The sequence below is a fragment of the Acanthochromis polyacanthus genome, chromosome 9, assembly GCF_021347895.1.
Source record: "Acanthochromis polyacanthus isolate Apoly-LR-REF ecotype Palm Island chromosome 9, KAUST_Apoly_ChrSc, whole genome shotgun sequence".
In the NCBI taxonomy this organism is placed as follows: domain Eukaryota; kingdom Metazoa; phylum Chordata; class Actinopteri; family Pomacentridae; genus Acanthochromis; species Acanthochromis polyacanthus.
The window spans coordinates 11,380,362-11,397,411 of NC_067121.1; the positions used below are offsets into that span (position 1 = coordinate 11,380,362).

At 39.8% G+C, this 17,050-nt stretch overlaps 1 protein-coding gene across 2 annotated transcripts in view; it reads left to right on the forward strand.

Moving 5' to 3' along the window:
- Positions 1-17,050, forward strand: part of kirrel1b (kirre like nephrin family adhesion molecule 1b) — a 112,408-nt gene that overhangs the window by 53,098 nt on the left and 42,260 nt on the right. For both annotated transcript variants that reach the window (XM_022208671.2, XM_022208672.2), the window contains exon 2: positions 9,207-9,356. In XM_022208671.2, coding sequence (XP_022064363.1) covers positions 9,207-9,356 — 150 coding nt within the window. The remainder of the gene's footprint in view (positions 1-9,206; positions 9,357-17,050) is intronic.

A 17,050-nucleotide genomic window follows, 5' to 3' on the forward strand; every position in this document is an offset into this window, starting at 1 on the left:
GAGTGTGGTGGAGTTGAAATGGGAGCGAGCTGTAGCCCAGAGGCAGAGCTGGGATATGAAAACAAGGAGAGGGTCAGCGTGGCACTTTTTGGGGTGGGGGGTTATGAGGATGAACGCTCCAGGGTGTGGAGGTCTGCCGTTTTGGGTTACAACCTCACAAACTGCCCCCTTCTATTCCGACATGGTATCGGTTTGCTTGCAGGAAATTGTATTTGGCCTCTGGCAGCCATATTGGAGGTCTCCAGCAGTTAAGAGACATTCCTCATGCCTAATAAGATGACAAGACAGATCCACTTTGAAGCCAAGAGAGTCCCTCCCTGTTCACATTAACTCAACTTCCAACAAGGGGGACGCGTGAGAGCTCTGATTTGACATTCGTGAGTGCCATTATTGCAGCAGAAAAAGACGGCAATGAAAGGCTGATTGTTGCCTGCAAAAACAGTTTTCTACGTTCCTGTCAGCTGCACTCATCCAGTTTATTTCTGATCCTTGAGTTAATCAAAAACTGCTCGCAAAAGATTAAGTTACCTGAAAGATTTGCTTCCGCCAGTCGAGACAAAGACAGCTGAGCTAAAGGGATGGTGACAAACGTTAAGAGACGACACACATTCAGTTCGCCTCATGGGGCATCAAGTCAGGACAGTGTTGTTTTATTTCACTGACAGGTGTCAAAACTCTAGAAAAGCTGCAGTTTCATTAAAGCCACTGCTGTTTCTTTACTGCACCTTTTGCACAAAACTTTTCTCCAAAGAAGAACATCAAAAGTTTGTGAAAAAAAAAGCCTCCCCAAAAAGAACATCCACCTCTATTGACTGTATAAATTATAGCTTTAGTCTGTCAGGAACAAAGACCTTTCTTTGTGAAACAGTGGATAGGTGGGTTGACTAAGTGTACGACTTTGTGACTGCAGCTTGTTTCTTTTTCCCAGGTTCTACATGAAATGGTTATTTAAACTTAAACAACAGCAACCCTTTTCTAACCTTAAGCAAGCCTTTTCTACAGAAACTGTGTGTCGGATAAGAAAGCATTTACAGACATCATTCTCATTGCCATCTTGATATACTGGGAACCCGTTTAGTGGCATTTTGTGAGATGGGTGGTTAGTTAATGTACAGACAACATCCTCATGGAAAAGTTTATTAGAGGGCTGGTGGCGTCATGGAGCAGACACAAGCCTTGCATCTAAGAGACGTGTCTTCATGTTGTTCACTTATTTTTCTGTTTTGTTTTTTTTCTTTTCTTTTGCATTATTTTCATTTGTAGTCACACCTTTGTTAGATTTAAGCACCAAGTAAAAGCTGTTTTTTGTTCAAATAGACCCTTTTACAATGTCATCCATTCTCCCTTTTGTAACAACCTTCTCCTCTAATTTCATTGCTACCATAGTGATGACTCATGACACATTTAATACAGGACTGGTTGCCTGAAAATGAGCAAACAACATTTGGCTACAATCTTTCAGGACTTCTATTGTCTATTGATGTTGCCCTAACTTGATCGTTGAAAAATGACATTTAAAGGAAACCCACTGCATTCACAGTTGGCATCAAGGGGTCATGACCAAGCCTCCGTATGTGACCAGATGGGAGTAAGAATGTGCAATCACAAGATGTTCTCATACAACTAAACTGCATTGTCATTGTCAGTGTAATCTCATTTCGAAACCAACATATTTTGTCATCTCTGACGTTAGGTTTCTAGTTTCAAGCCACCACAAGACTTTCACCCAGAAAACCAGGGTTGCCATGTCCCGTGTGGGTCAAATATTTTTTCATATTTTTCACTTATTCTTTGTTCAGTTAGATTTCCTGGTTTTGAACTTGTTTTTGGTCAATAAACCCTTTCAAAATCTTATCAAGATATTCGTGGCCAAATTTCTCATTTTTGCAACACCCCTTTCCTCTGTTTTTATTGTTACCAAAGTGATGAGTCCAAACACATCTATTATATAATTTATTGTGTGTTAACGATTCAACAGCATCCCAGAAAATTTCCCAACAATCATATTATATCTATCATCTATTTTTTGGCATTTAGGGAGTTCTATTGATGACTATTCACCCTGCAAGTTGAAATATTATGTTTAAAGGAAACTCAGTGCATCTAAAATTGACACAAAGAGGTCATAACACCTATATGCGACCAGGTGGAAATGAGAATGTACATCCTTGTCTCAACAAATTTAAAACTGAGTGCCGTTTTGTATCACAAACATCAATTCTCTTCTATGACGTCATAGGAAATGCCTCCAGTTTGAAGAAACCACAAGTCCACACTTTTCAGAAAGCATTTTACCCAGGAAACCAGTATTCTTAGACTGAAATTTCATTTGCTTTTGAGTTTTAATTCACTCTGCAATTAGGTTTAGGCACCAAAACCTCTTGGTTAGGGTTAGAAAATATCAGATTATGGTTGACAAATTTCACACAGAGCTTGGTTGGGTTTAAGCATCAAAATTACTTGGTTATGTTTGGAAAAAAATATCATAGTTTGGCTCAAAATATGAGTCTTTCACTACATATTTAAAGCATTTCCTCTATTTTCTGGTTTACCAAGGTGACAAGTCCCGCTGTATGACTGTAAATAAGCGTTAATAAAGCAATTAAAGAAATGCTCTCAAAAAAAAGACCTGTTTTGAAACATATTTGTGATACATCAGAAACGAGGTAAATCTGACATAAATGATGCTTCCTTTATAAAGGAATTGAGAATGCAGTTAATCTGTGTGGAATATATATAGTTCTACTGCAATTTTGGGAAACACGGGCAGAAGTTGAGACAACAAGTCTTAGAGGAATTTCAAAAATATTTTTGTGTTTAATCTGTGTAATAAGTCCAGTCTACACTACTAGCACCCAATAATACAACACAGAACTCAGAGCTTGGGGGTGCTGCCTGCTAAAAAATTTCTTTCTTGGCTCATCACCTGCAAAAGTGAACCCATGTCCTGAATTACATGTTTTTAAAGTCTGTTATTTGACAGTATGACTCTACTATAAATATAAATCAGAATCCAACTTGTGTGAGATTCCAGTGCAGCTCCTTTATTCCAAGACAATCACTGAATCCTTCAGCACATGTATAATGCACAATGTACACATGTGGACAAAATTGTTGGTACCCCTCAGTTAAAGAAGGAAAAACCCACAATTCTCACTGAAATCACTTGAAACTCACAAAAGTAACAATAAATAACAATTTATTGAAAATTAAATAATCAAAATCAGCCATCACTTTTGAATTGTTGATTAACATAATTATTTAAAAAAACAAACTAATGAAATAGGGCTGGACAAAAATGATGGTACCCATAACTTAATATTTTGTTGCACAACCTTTTGAGGCAATCACTGCAATTAAACGATTTCTGTATTTGTCAATGAGCGTTCTGCAGCTGTCAACAGGTATTTTGGCCCACTCCTCATGAGCAAACAGCTCCAGTTGTCTCAGGTTTGATGGGTGTCTTCTCCAAATGGCATGTTTCAGCTCCTTCCACATATGTTCAATGGGATTCAGATCTGGGCTCATAGAAGGCCACTTTAGAATAGTCCAACGCTTTTCTCTCAGCCATTCTTGGGTGTTTTTGGCTGTGTGTTTTGGATCGTTGTCCTGTTGGAAGACCCATGACCTGCGACTGAGACCAAGCTTTCTGACACTAGGCAGCACATTTCTCTCCAGAATGCCTTGATAGTCTTCAGATTTCATCGTACCTTGCACACTTTCAAGACACCCTGTGCCAGATGCAGCAAAGCAGCCCCAAAACATTACTGAGCCTCCTCCATGTTTCACCGTAGGGACAGTGTTCTTTTCTTCGTATGCTTGGTTTTTGAGTCTACGAACATAGAGTTGATGTGCCTTACCAAAAAGCTCCAGTTTGGTCTCATCTGTCCAAAGGACATTCTCCCAGAAGCTTTGTGGCTTGTCAACATGCATTTTTGCAAATTCCAGTCTGGCTTTTTTATGAGTTTTTTTCAGCAGTGGTGTCCTCCTTGGTCGTCTCCCATGAAGTCCACTTTGGCTCAAACAACGACGAATGGTGCGATCTGACACTGATGTACCTTGGCCTTGGAGTTCACCTTTAATTTCTTTGGAGGTTGCTCTGGGCTCTTTGGATACAATTCGAACGATCCGTCTCTTCAATTTGTCATCAATTTTCCTCTTGCGGCCACGTCCAGGGAGGTTGGCTACTGTCCCGTGGGTCTTGAACTTCTGAATAATATGAGCCACTGTTGTCACAGGAACTTCAAGCTGTTTAGAGATGGTCTTATAGCCTTTACCTTTAAGATGTTTGTCTATAATTTTTTTTCGGATGTCCTGGGACAATTCTCTCCTTCGCTTTCTGTTGTCCATGTTCAGTGTGGTACACACCTTTTCACCAAACAGCAGGGTGACTACTTGTCTCCCTTTAAATAGGCAGACTGACTGATTATGAGTTTGGAAACACCTGTGATGTCAATTAAATGACACACCTGAGTTAATCATGTCACTCTGGTCAAATAGTTTTCAATCTTTTATAGAGGTACCATCATTTTTGTCCAGGCCTGTTTCATTAGTTTTTTTTTTTTTTTAAATAATTATGTTAATCAACAATTCAAAAGTAATGGCTGTTTTTGATTATTTAATTTTCAATAAATTTTTATTTATTGTTACTTTTGTGAGTTTCAAGTGATTTCAGTGAGAATTGTGGGTTTTTCCTTCTTTAACTGAGGGGTACCAACAATTTTGTCCACGTGTGTAGAGCTTTTTTAAATGATACAGTAAAATGTGTATTTTTCATACTTACAACTTAAGTATAAACTGATAAGGCTAGTTAGATAGTCTATTTAACACAGCGTAGCCTGATGGGAAAAAGGAGACCAGAATGAATAAAAGATATTAAAGGTATTAAGGATAATATGTTTGGGCACCCCGGCTTTTATTGTCTATTGTACCACTGGGTCATTATGCAATGAGAGCGAGAGAAGCAAAGGAAGATGAGATACACCTCACATCATTCCACTTGGTAATGATGCAGTGATGTGAAGATGGAGAGAGAAGGAAGGGAAGAGACAGAGAAGATGGCCAAAGAAAGGAGAGACTGGGGGAATAGAAGTGTAGAGAGAGAGAGATAGTGGAGATCTAGAGGGGTAGTGGGAAGAGAAGAATGAGAGGAGGCAAAGGAGAAACAAAAAGGTGGGTTAAGGATGCATCGGGAGAAAGAAGTGAGAGCAGAAAAAGCAAGAATGAAAGAAAAAGACAAAACCAGAGAGACAGTTAGGTGGGAAGGAGGCAGGAAAATGAGAAAATGGGAGGAAGAGACGAGAAGAAAGTGAGCAGAGATGGGAGTTTGAAACTGGAGAAGGGTGGGAGGAAAAGATGGGAGGTGTGTGTGATTGTGTGCGTGCTGTGTGTGTGTTGGGGGGAGGTTATCCCGTAGGGTTAATTACATCTCTGTTCTCTGTCAGTGCGGCTCTCTCCTCTGCGATCTGAGTCCCTGCTGCAGGCTGACAGGCCACACACACATTCAGAAATATGCACACAAATATGTAACCCACACTCGCGTAAACACACACATACATGCACTCAAACATCAAGACACACAATCAGTAATGTTCTCTGTCTCCTCCTTTTTGTCTTTCTGTCACAGTTTCTCCCTCACGGTAAAAACCCGTCACAGTCTCGTCCCAGGAGATCGTACGTTGTTCTGTTCCGAGTTCGACACGAAGACGAGGCCTCGCACTCATAATAACCGTTAATTTTGCATAAATCATGCATAACATGACCCACATGTAAATCACTCATGTCAGCAGGATATCGCATCCCGGCAGCTCCTTCTTCTTTTTCTCGTTCTTCCTCATTTTCCGAGACACTTCGATTTTCATTGTTTTGTCTCAGCTTATTCTGTTTGACTTTTTAAGATGAAAGACACTAAAAAGATGCACATAGTTGGAGCCCTGGGAACATCATTAGCATTTCTCCTATCCAGGTTTTGTACGGCAATGAAAAATGTAGATTTCTACCTCTACATCAAATCTGATAAATGTTTTATGAGGAAATAATATCAGCTTCTAACATTCTTCATTCACATAGTAACTGGAGTAGTTTTTTCTCACCTTTGTGAAACATTTTAAACTCTACATCCGCTTCTGTGTGTAGTCGTGATGCTGGATGAATGATTCCTGACATTACATCGCAATAGAGTCTTTTTTTTTTCATACGTACTTTGTTTTTCCTCTGCCTTTTGACAACCTTAGAAAAAGCGTGAACTTGTGCTGAACTGAGGGCTCCGCAAATATGTGATGAGAGTGATAATGATGAGAGTTTAACTTGTAAAGACGAGGAGCTGCAGCACATACTGAAATTCTGCAATTGCATCAGGATTAGTGAGTGTGTTGCAGTTTGACCGTTTTGCATCAGTGCGTACTCCCGGGTAGATTACTGCACTGGACTGTTTATTTAGTATGTTAGGGTCTGAACCCGAAAGTCAAAAGCAACCTGTAGGTCCGTGCTTTACTTTAAAGTGCCTGAAGAAGGTTTTTTTTTTTTAATGTGACCAGTATTTCATGAGCAGTTTTGCATTTGCTGTAGAGAAAAAGAAGCAGGAAATAAGTGCAGATAGCATGAAATAAAAATCCCTTATTGGATCCAGATTGGGTCTGTTTGACTATTTAAAAACCCAACAAAAATCCACTGCTTCAGTTAATTTGAGGAAATAACATCCTAAATCAGTAAACGTAGACTACAAAAAGATTTGCATTAAATAAAAAATTACTTAGCAGGAACCACAACATTACAGCAATGTTACGGATTTGATGAAGAAAGGTAGCGTTGGATGATGTGGATGGATACAGGATGTAAGATGGATGTTAGAGGATTTTGGGTTTACGTCTCAGGTGGAAATTTTCACCTGAACCTTCAGTGTGGTGTCTGGAATGAGGAGAGAAAAATGGAGATGAAAGGATGTGGAGATTGAAGGAGGAATGGATGAGAGGTAGGAGTAGAAGGTTGGGATCTAGAGAGTAAAACAACTAGTCGCAGATGGGTAAACCAGGTAAAAGTAGGGTTGTCAGGTAGTTAAAAGTGTGATCATGGCATGTTTCTGCTCATAAACCAACAAATTAACTTCATAAAGTAGGTGAAGAATAAAGAGGGGGGACTAAAATGATAGTAGATGCTGTTAAATGTCTAAGTTACTGGTCAGAAACAGATTTAGAACAAGAAAAGCACTCACAGAGTGCAGTACTCCACCAAGGCTGCTCATCTATATGATTTCCAACAGATGAAATCTTAAAAACATTCATGGTCCACAGCGGTGAACTCGTAGCAGAATCGCAATCATGTGATTGTCAGCAGGGAGCTGGCATAGTGTTCACTTGTATAGTTACAGTGACACCGTGCTGCTGTCTCACAATGATGTAGAAATCTTTAACAAATCCATGGATCCAGACTGTAAGCCACATCAATGCCAAAATCTCACCACTTGGTCCTTGTGTCATTTCTGACCTTCCCTGAAAATTTCATCCAAATCCATTAAATCGCTTTTGAGTAATGCTGCAAGCAGACAGAGAAACCAACGCCGACTGTCACATAACTCCGCTGTGTTCCTTGGCGGAGCAATAAAGATCTTGAGGTGAAATGTTAAGCTCACTGTCTAGATTCTGAAAGCCACAACGCCAGAATCAGCTTCAAATAATAGATTTCTATCTTGTCGGAGAAAATGTCTCAACAGCACATCATTAGCTTAATTTCAGCCAGAAGAAAACACCACCAAGTAGCAGCTCAACAACAGTGAAGCGTTTCAAGGCAGAATCCCCCTTAAACTTCAAATGAATACCGCAGCCATCAGCTCTCAGCCACCGCAGTTGTCTTCTCGAGAATTCAAAAGGGAAGTTGATGCAACATTAAAGGCCTTCTTGTGAAGTCTGAAGATTCCTGCCTCTGCTAAAAGAAGCCTCCTGCTCAAATAACATGACAAGTCATGTAATCCTCCTGACAAATCAGTAAATCTCCCTGTTGTTTGCACCTTTGTGGTTGAATCCCGCTGAGACGTGTCCCTCAGAGCCATGGCCTGCTTTATTAACCAGTTTTTGCCTTAATTAGCTAATAGGATTGTTTTAACCATGATCCAAGAACAGAATAGCCCACGGGAAGACAAACACCAACTCAGTGGAAGTGTTTGTAGGTGTGTGTGTGTGCGTGTGCCAGTGTCTATGTGCTTTCACAGCTGTGTGACTCAATATGTAGCTGCATGTGCGTGACCGACTCACTGAGGAGTGTGTGCGCGTACGAGCGGATAAATTGGGTGTGATTCAATTTTACATGTGTGCGGGAGCTTCTGTGTGTGTGTGTGTGTGTTTGCGCTCATGCACGTGAGAGTGCACGTGTCGTCTTAGGCAGAAGAGTCTCTCTCTGGCTTAATTAACGTGCCTTCTTGCAAGAATTTCTCCGGAATATGAAACAATTTTACCTGATGATGCAAACGGCTGAAAACAGCGGCGGGTTTAGTGCCTCGCCTCTTCACCTGACACTTTCTCTTTATGTGAGAGCGTTAATGTATGCCGGCGCTACACTTGTAGTTTTTATATCTGTGTATTTTAGTGGCTCTGCAATAGCCAAAAGGCTTATTTTGCTGCAGGAAATGTGTGTGTGTAAGCAGAATCCTTTGTACTGTGTGATGAAAAAGAGCAGGCTGTATCACAGCTTGGCAATGATGTTCCCCCTGCACAAGCATCCGTGCGTGCTCGCACACACATGCACACTCGCACATGCCCACGTAGATCCACGCAGTGTTGGTAAAGTCCAGGGAAAACCTTGAAAAGGGGGAAAGAAGAGGCAGAAGACACAGAGGAATGACAAATATTCAAATTGAGCTCTGGATCCGGCTAAAAAGAGAAATGATTAAAATGATTTTATGAAATAGAATCTGGAAATTCTCCAGCGTCCTTCCATTCAGGCGGTGTGCATGTGCAGAAACGCAGGCAATTCACTTCAAAAAACAAGAAAAGTTCCATGCTGACAGGGTTCATATTAAAATGCACTCATAATAAAATGCTCATACAGTCAATAAAAGCACACACAAATTACCCCAGTGGTCACCATATGGACAAGCATGGGTCAGTAAGGTGCTCTGTAGCTCGATACAGTGCAATAAAAGATGGCAGCTCACGGCCAGGTCATAATGAAACCAACTAAAAATTAATTTAGTCTCTCTGTCCTCTCTTTTGCAGTGTGCTGCGTTCGTTTCTCCCAGGAGCCCGCAGACCAGTCGGTGGTACTGGGAGAACGAGTGGTGCTGTCCTGTGTCGTCTTCAACTACAGCGGCATTGTCCAGTGGACCAAAGACGGCCTGGCACTCGGCATTGGAGAGGGCCTCCGAGGTGAGCAAAGAAATCCTGCAGCTTCACCAGGCTGCAGGGATCAAAGTGAAGTTGAAGAATAACTCAGCCACCGTTTCAGTTCGGTTTTGACTGTAAGAACCCTGACAAAAGCTATTACGGCTGAAAAGTGTAGGGTTTTTTTAACATTAGGGGAATGAACACTGTTCCATGTGAGAGAGAGTTAAGAGCCAAGAGGCGTGTGAGTGACAATCTGGGCAAAAATGAGTCCTGTATATCATGCTGAATTAGAGAAAATCCCTCGCACTGCTGACAAAAGCAGACGCACACTCGCATTTACATTTTAAGCCGACACGCACATCCAGAATGACTTAGTGCAACAGTGCTTCGTTTCAGAGACGAGCAAACATCACATGCAACCACAAGTAAGCCAGTCAATAGGGTCAAAACCACAACAGAACGGGATGAGTTTTGTATTTTTCTTTTTCTTGCGTGCGTGAAAATGGTCAGAGGAAACTCAGAATTACAAAAGTGAAAGAATAAGAAGACTGGAGGAGAATAAGAAAAAGCAAAAACTGACCTCACCTCCATTTTCTCAAAAATTTGCAAACAAGCTTTTGGCCACTGAATGTTGGCACTGACTTCTTTTACAATTTGGCAAAAAAAAATGTCAGGAATGAAAACTGCCTTTCAGATTTTATGTTGAAAAATGAGAAAAGTCTCCGAAACACAACTGAGAAACTGCACAGAAGGATGATTACACAGAAAATTAGATTTAACAAATTAACATTCTACATAATGCAGGAATCACAGAATTTGGCATTTTGTCAGCTTCATTCACTGAGAGTTTCTGGTTTGCATGAAGAGATAGTATTGGAAAGAAAGAGTGAGTGGTTATTGTAGGAAAACAATTGAAACAAACAAGCTGCATAAAGGAAGAGGAGAACACTGATTTATTTTTATTGCTTAAATTCCTCTTTTTTAAAATATTTATCCATCACTATCTTTGATGCAGAGCGGCACTGATGTCGTGTTTCTTTTCTGCCTTAATTAAACCTGTCAATCAGATTGCGAGCACCAAGTTTTCAAACTTTTTTTAAAAAAAAATTTGGAGGCTGATTCTAAATGCGCTCCTGTAGCTGTAAATGCTGACGTGCTAGAACTACTCTCTCTGTGGTTGTTACTACTAGTTACTTGTTAGCCTGAGGGCCTCCTGAAGTAGCACACAGGCCTGAAGGGCTGCAGCTGAGCTGGTGGCAAAATGTATCCGTGGCTGGAGCTCAGGAAGCAATAGAGAAGGACTTTCCGTCGACTCCAAAGAAGTCCTGCAAACTGTCAGACCACTCAGGAAGTAAAAGCGAGTCTCGGCCCAAGCTGTGCTCATCAACTGTTGAGCCAGACTGAAGGTCTTGTTTAGAAGTGGAAAAAGCTCTTTGAGGGAACTCCTGGATCCAACCAACACATCCTCAGTGGAGGAGGCAGAGTTTTAGTCAGAGTTTAACGCCCCGTCAGTGCAAATCAAGTTTATTTTAGCATGTTAACATGTATATGTGGTGTTTTTTTATATGCTAGGGCAGATATCATGGGGTCTGCACAGTGAATGGTGGTTAGCACTTTCGCCTTGCAGCTAGAAGATCCCAGGTTCTTGGCCTTCTACGGATCTATCTACATGGAGTTTGCATATTCTCCCTTTGCATGTTTGGCTTTTCTCCAGGTTCTCCGGCTTCCTCCCACAGTCCAAAAACATGCTGAGGTTACTTGGTAACTTTAAAATTGTCTTTAGGTGTGAATGTGAGTGTGACTGTTTGTCTGTGTATGCAGTCCTGTGATAGACTGGTGACCTGTCCAGGGTGTCTGCTGCCTTCACCCTAAGTGAGCTGGGATAGAGTCCAGCTCCCTGGCAGCCTTAATGAGGATTAAGCGATGTGTAGATCATGAATGGATGGAGATATCAAGAGCAAAATAAGTAGTCATCATAATGGCTGAGTGTTTCCACCTTGAACTGTGTCCCAAAAACATGGATTCAGACTTTCAAGGTTTCTTAAGTAACAAACCTAAGAAACTAATCTTGTTAACTTGCACGGTTGAGCTGTCTGTCTCAATGTTTCTCTTCAGAATCAGTTTCCTCCTCAAAAATGTATCGCTGAATTACTGCAATGTTACAGTTGTGTAGTAAAGTGGTGTTGAACAGGTGAGCCGGTGTGCTCCAGCTGCAGTGAGGGCAGGAGTGTGAGCTGAGAGACAGGCAGGGACTTCATAGGTACACCATTTTTAAAAAAAATCCACTAAAAATAGTAAAAAGTCTGACTGCAATGGGAAATTTAAAAAAAAAACAAACCCTAGTCCCCCCACCCCACCCCACGATGTCGAAAAATGAGAAAAGTCTCCCAAACACAACTGAGAAACTGCACAGAAGGATGATTACACAGTAAATTAGATTTAGATTTAACAAATTAACATTCTACATAACGCAGGAATCACAGAATTTGGCATTTCGTCAGCTTCATTGACTTAGAGTTCCTGGTTTGCATGAAGAGATAGTATTGAAAAGAAAGAGTGACTGGAGCCTATCTCAGCTGATTCCAGCGAAGGCATGGGATGCCCTGGACAGGTCACCAGTCTGTCGCAGGACTGGTCAAACACCGTGAGAAAACAAATCATTATTTTCACTAAATACAGGGAATGGAAGTTGAAACAGTTTAAAGATAATTTATAATTTTTTGATCTGAATGTACACACTTTTGCTTTCAAATGTTGGCAAATATCTGTAAAATAATTATATTTTTAACTGATTTGAAGATAATGAATGTTACAGTTAAATTTTGTTAAGGAATATATTACCATTTACAAAAATGCAGATTTTTGATGATGTTAACTAGTATTTTTCTTTTTTTACGGTCAACATGTAAATTAGTCTATAAGATGTAAGATATCATCTTTGATTTAAACAAAAGAGGGAAAATCTGTAAAATAATAGTAAATTGTTAGAAAAATTATCTTAAAGGTGATATTTTTTATAATGTACATGAACTCTGGACAAATCAACAATGATGTACTTACATTTTAGTCATTTTAAAGTTGGATGGGGATATTCTCTTGGAAAGAAGAGATCTAAATATGCAACTCGGATAAAGAGAGAGGATTTTTTCTTTTTTTTTGGGACTGGAGATGTACCTTAAGACACTCCTTGGAGATTCGTTGGGTTGCTGAGATGCACATGCCATGCTGAAACCCGGTCGATGGATACCAGAGCATGTACTGTAATTACAGTCATGTCATACAGCAAAGCATCCCTGGAAAAACGTCTGACAGAAAGCTCCCTTGGATTGACTCTACATTCTTGCACAGTTACTGGAGGAGTGACGGGAGTTTCCTTTTCCACTTTACATGTGATTTGTACACTTGTAGAAAACCATTTTTCTCCTATGGGGACTACAGCACAAACATGGGGTATCTTGGCTGTAACTGCATCCATGTAATTGCCAGAGAATTTATGCGGAGAAGTTAAACATGTCGGTTTTAGCTTCTTAGCTGTTGTCGGGTCTTTGGAGGCAGGTTTCAGCTGCCGGGGTCGTCCCTTGTCACCAATCCTGTTAGTTTGATTTTCTTGAGCAGGATTTTAAGGTGCAGCTGGCGGAGGATGGCGTCTTGTTTGGGGACCTCAGCGTTGCCTCTCAGTTCTTGGCAGACGATCGGGTTCTGTTGGCGTCATCAGACAGTGACCTTGAGCGGGCGTCGAGGTGGTTTGCAGATGAGAATGAAGCAGTAGGGATGAAAAAACGGCATCTCAAAGTCTGAAAAGGGTGGAACGTATCATCCGGGATAAGAATTAGCCGTTGCACCAAGAGAAGTATGTCGGGATCAGTAATGGAGATGCTGCACCAGACTGTTGTTGTTAAAAAGGGAGATTAGTTTAAAGATTTCTACCTATCAGTATACTTTCAGAAAGCCAAAATTAGTTTCTTTGAGACATGGTACGGACATTCACTACACATAAATGGTGATCTTTTGTTTTGAAAGCAAAGCTAGAAATAGTTTATGGAAGGTTTTCCAATTGCTAGAGATCCGAGTGTGTCCCTTGCATACACTTTTTTAAATTTTACAGATAAAAACTGTAAAATATGAGCATTTGAAAATGGAATAGTTTTTCTCTCTTTTGTTAAATTACAGTTACTATCTAATAAAAGAAAAAAATCACAGAAAAAAAGATTCTGTAAAAAAAAAAACTGTAAATAATGTCCACCAAAAACAAAATGAAATCTTTAGAAATGGTCATTTGTTATTTCACAGTGTTCGATGTTTAAATGCATGATTCCAACTGTGTTTAAATCAACTTAATATGTCAGTATTTTATTATGTTTTAATATTTGCCATTAGATAGAAAAAAATGTTGAAAAACATCAAATCATGTTTTGATCTGTGATTTTACAGATTTTCACTGTTTTGTTAAATTACAGAAAATAACCAGCAAAACATGACAGAAAAACAAATATTCATTTGCATGTTTAAGAACCAAAACTGTAAATAATAGCAATATTTAAAATGTTTATTTTGAAAAATGGTAATTCATTGTTTTACGTTGTTCGATGGTAAAGTTATATTATTTTCAACTGTGTTTAAATCTTTAAGATATATAATTTTTAAGATACTCGATGTTATTTGAAAGAAAAGGATTGAGGGAATAAATACATTTTTAAAAATGCGATATACAGATTTCCTCCTTTTGTTAAATACAGTTTTCTTAAATTGAAGAGAAGACCTAGTAGAATCACAAAATTTGCATGTTAATTAAAAAAAACAGGCCAAAATGTTAATGTCCAGTAATGTCCACATCTAACATCAATACTTAAGTATTAATATTAACACTAAACATTACTAATTAAAATACTAATTAATTACTAATTAATAGTTTTTTTCTTTATACACTGTCGTTTTTTTCTGTGGATTGACTAGATATCATCTGTAATTTAAGTAAACAGGGAAAATCAGAAAAATGGCAGCCATGTTTTTTTAACTACAGTTAAAAGCATGTCAAAAGATGTACATTTTTTGCAGTGTATATTAATAGAGAGAAATTAGTATGCAAATAAACCACTTTAAGCTAGGAATGGGTTACTTTCAGGGGGAAAAACATCTAAATATGTAAATATTACATAGAGTTGAGTTTTTAGGGACCAGTTAAGGAATGTAAGAGGCTCCTCAGTAATGAGGCACCAGCTGTGGATGACATTTACACAGCTTTAATGTCTAAAAGACAAAGTCAGATAAAATATAAATATTTAACATATGTTTGTCATTGTTTTTGCAGTTTTTGAACATTACAGTGCTCCAGCAAATTTTTTCTGGAACCCTTGCTGCCAGATTTTCACCACTTTTTTACAAATTTTTTACAGTGCGGGGCAGAGAGACTATAAAATGGATCTCACCTGGCCTGAAAACACTGAAATATCACCATGGGGTAAACCGCTGACGATGGATGAACAGAAAAAACTGGCTCCACAAAGCTCTCAGTACCTGCATGAAAGAACTTTTGCATTAGCACTTACAGTTATTACATTAGCACTCACACACTTTCAGCTCCCAACCATTCATCACATTTCTCACAACACTGTAAATTCATCCACAAAAGAACGACTCATGCTGTATAGCACACAAAAACATCACATACCCATCCGCCCACGCACACACACACACACAGTCCAATCACCGCCCACACACTCAAACACACACACAGTCACACAAGTGATAATCTGACATGTGATGTGAGTCTTGTGTTCGACTCGATTTAATTCACAGGTTCATTAAAGGTCAGCCCGGCTCTCTTTCTCCCTTTATTTCCCGATGCTTCGTCTCGTGAAACTACAGCTCCACTTTCTTTCTCCTTTCCCAGATATCTTCTGTTGCGTTTTTATTCCTCTTCTTTCCCATCCCTTCCTCCTCCCTCTCTCTTTCCTGTCAGTAAAGCTCCCTTTGTCCTTGTAGCCCTCTTTTTGTTTTTTTGTTTTTTTTGCCAGCGTGGTGTAGCTCACAAACACATTTGATAAACATGTTGTCCTCTTTGTCTCATTTTTCTGTCCATTTTTTCCCCACTCTTACTTGCTGCCGTTCTCCCCCTCCGTCCCTGATGTGTTTTGCTTTATTCTCATTTATTATCAGCGCACCAAACAAAAGGCATCCATTGAGGTGTTGCAGGTGTGTTGCACGTGATGCAGAAAGAAAGAGCATGTGTGATCATATGCAGTGTAGGCATGCAGTAAATTCATACCTGCTCACCCACACACACACACACACACACACATGCGGAATATCTCGACATCACAAATTCATGCATGTAAATATCCCCACAAGAAATGAATATTAAACCCTTTTAATGTATGATGAATGGACGGTAAGACGTGTGCATGAGTGCAAATACCTAAATTACCTCTACCTGCAGGCATCAGTGGTGGCAGTTTATTGTTCATCCTCCTCCTCCTCCTTCTTCTCCTTCTCCCCGGGGTGCTTTCACCTCTGTGGTTGCTATGCTGCGAGGTGCTGGAGTGGATGATGTAATCTCCACTCATACTTTTGCCCCCCCACCCGCCCTCCATCTTCCTCTCCGCACCCCAACTGTCTGCCTGCCTCTGCCATCTGAATCCATGATGTCATGTTAGGATTGGGCACGGAGGATCAATGAGTGCCCCCTAGTGGGATGTCACGCTCAATTATGTCTTTGTCTGAGAGGCAAAGGGTTCAAACGCTGAGGAGAAGAAGAAAAAAAAAAGGTGGCGGTGGCGGTGGGGGGTGCTGTAATTGGAAACGAAGCTGCCTGTAGTCTCACACAGGAATTGATGTGGAGTTATACGATGTTTGATCAGCGTTTGTGCGACAAAAAAGAGAGCTCTAAACTACTTCTTCTGTGTTGTTAAAAAAAAAAAAAAGGACGTTATGATCTCCAGACGATGCAGTCAATGCAAAAAAAGGTCTTGCAAATAAATGCTATCTTTGTGTTGAGATAAAAAAAGCTCTGACATTTTCACATAAATACGTGTCCGGTTCGCTGCTCGCCGCCTCTGATTGATGTGCCGCCGCCGTGATTCAGCATTTATCCATTTCATAAGAGCTTTCTACATTTCCTTTATCTTGTAAACAGATCAGGTGTCAGTCCTCTGCTGCACGGTTAAGCGGAGGACAGGAGTAAAGTCGGTGACACTGAATGAAAGAAAATGAGGCCCAGATGTTCACAGAGACTTCTTTTTTCCTTCATTTTTTTTTTCCGTTTGTTATACTGAAAAATGTCATGATAGGCTTCTTAAGATTTACAGTTTGATTGGTGAGGTGACTGCTAAAAGAACTGATTTGCACTTTGTTACTTATCTTTTGTGTTATTAGGTAAAATTTACAGACATGACCTGTGTGGGTGAAGTTACATGATCTGTAAATATCTACTCTACAGAAGTATCATTCCTACCGTAAAATATTGATTTTCATTTGCCAAATCACCATTATTCTGGACAAGTTACATCATGAGAATACAAAATGAGGAAAAACAATAGGCAGCAGTAGGGCTTTGTGCAACTTGGAGGCCTTAAAACCAAATTTGTGTCCAAACCCTGCTTGGTTGTAGCTCACTGATTTACCTTTTGAGCAACTGCTCTTGAAACAAAGCATTATTCAATCGTAACGTCCTGAAAAACAACTTTATTTCCTCACTTGTCTTTTGCCTTATTCCGAAGTTTGCATATATCTCCCTCTCA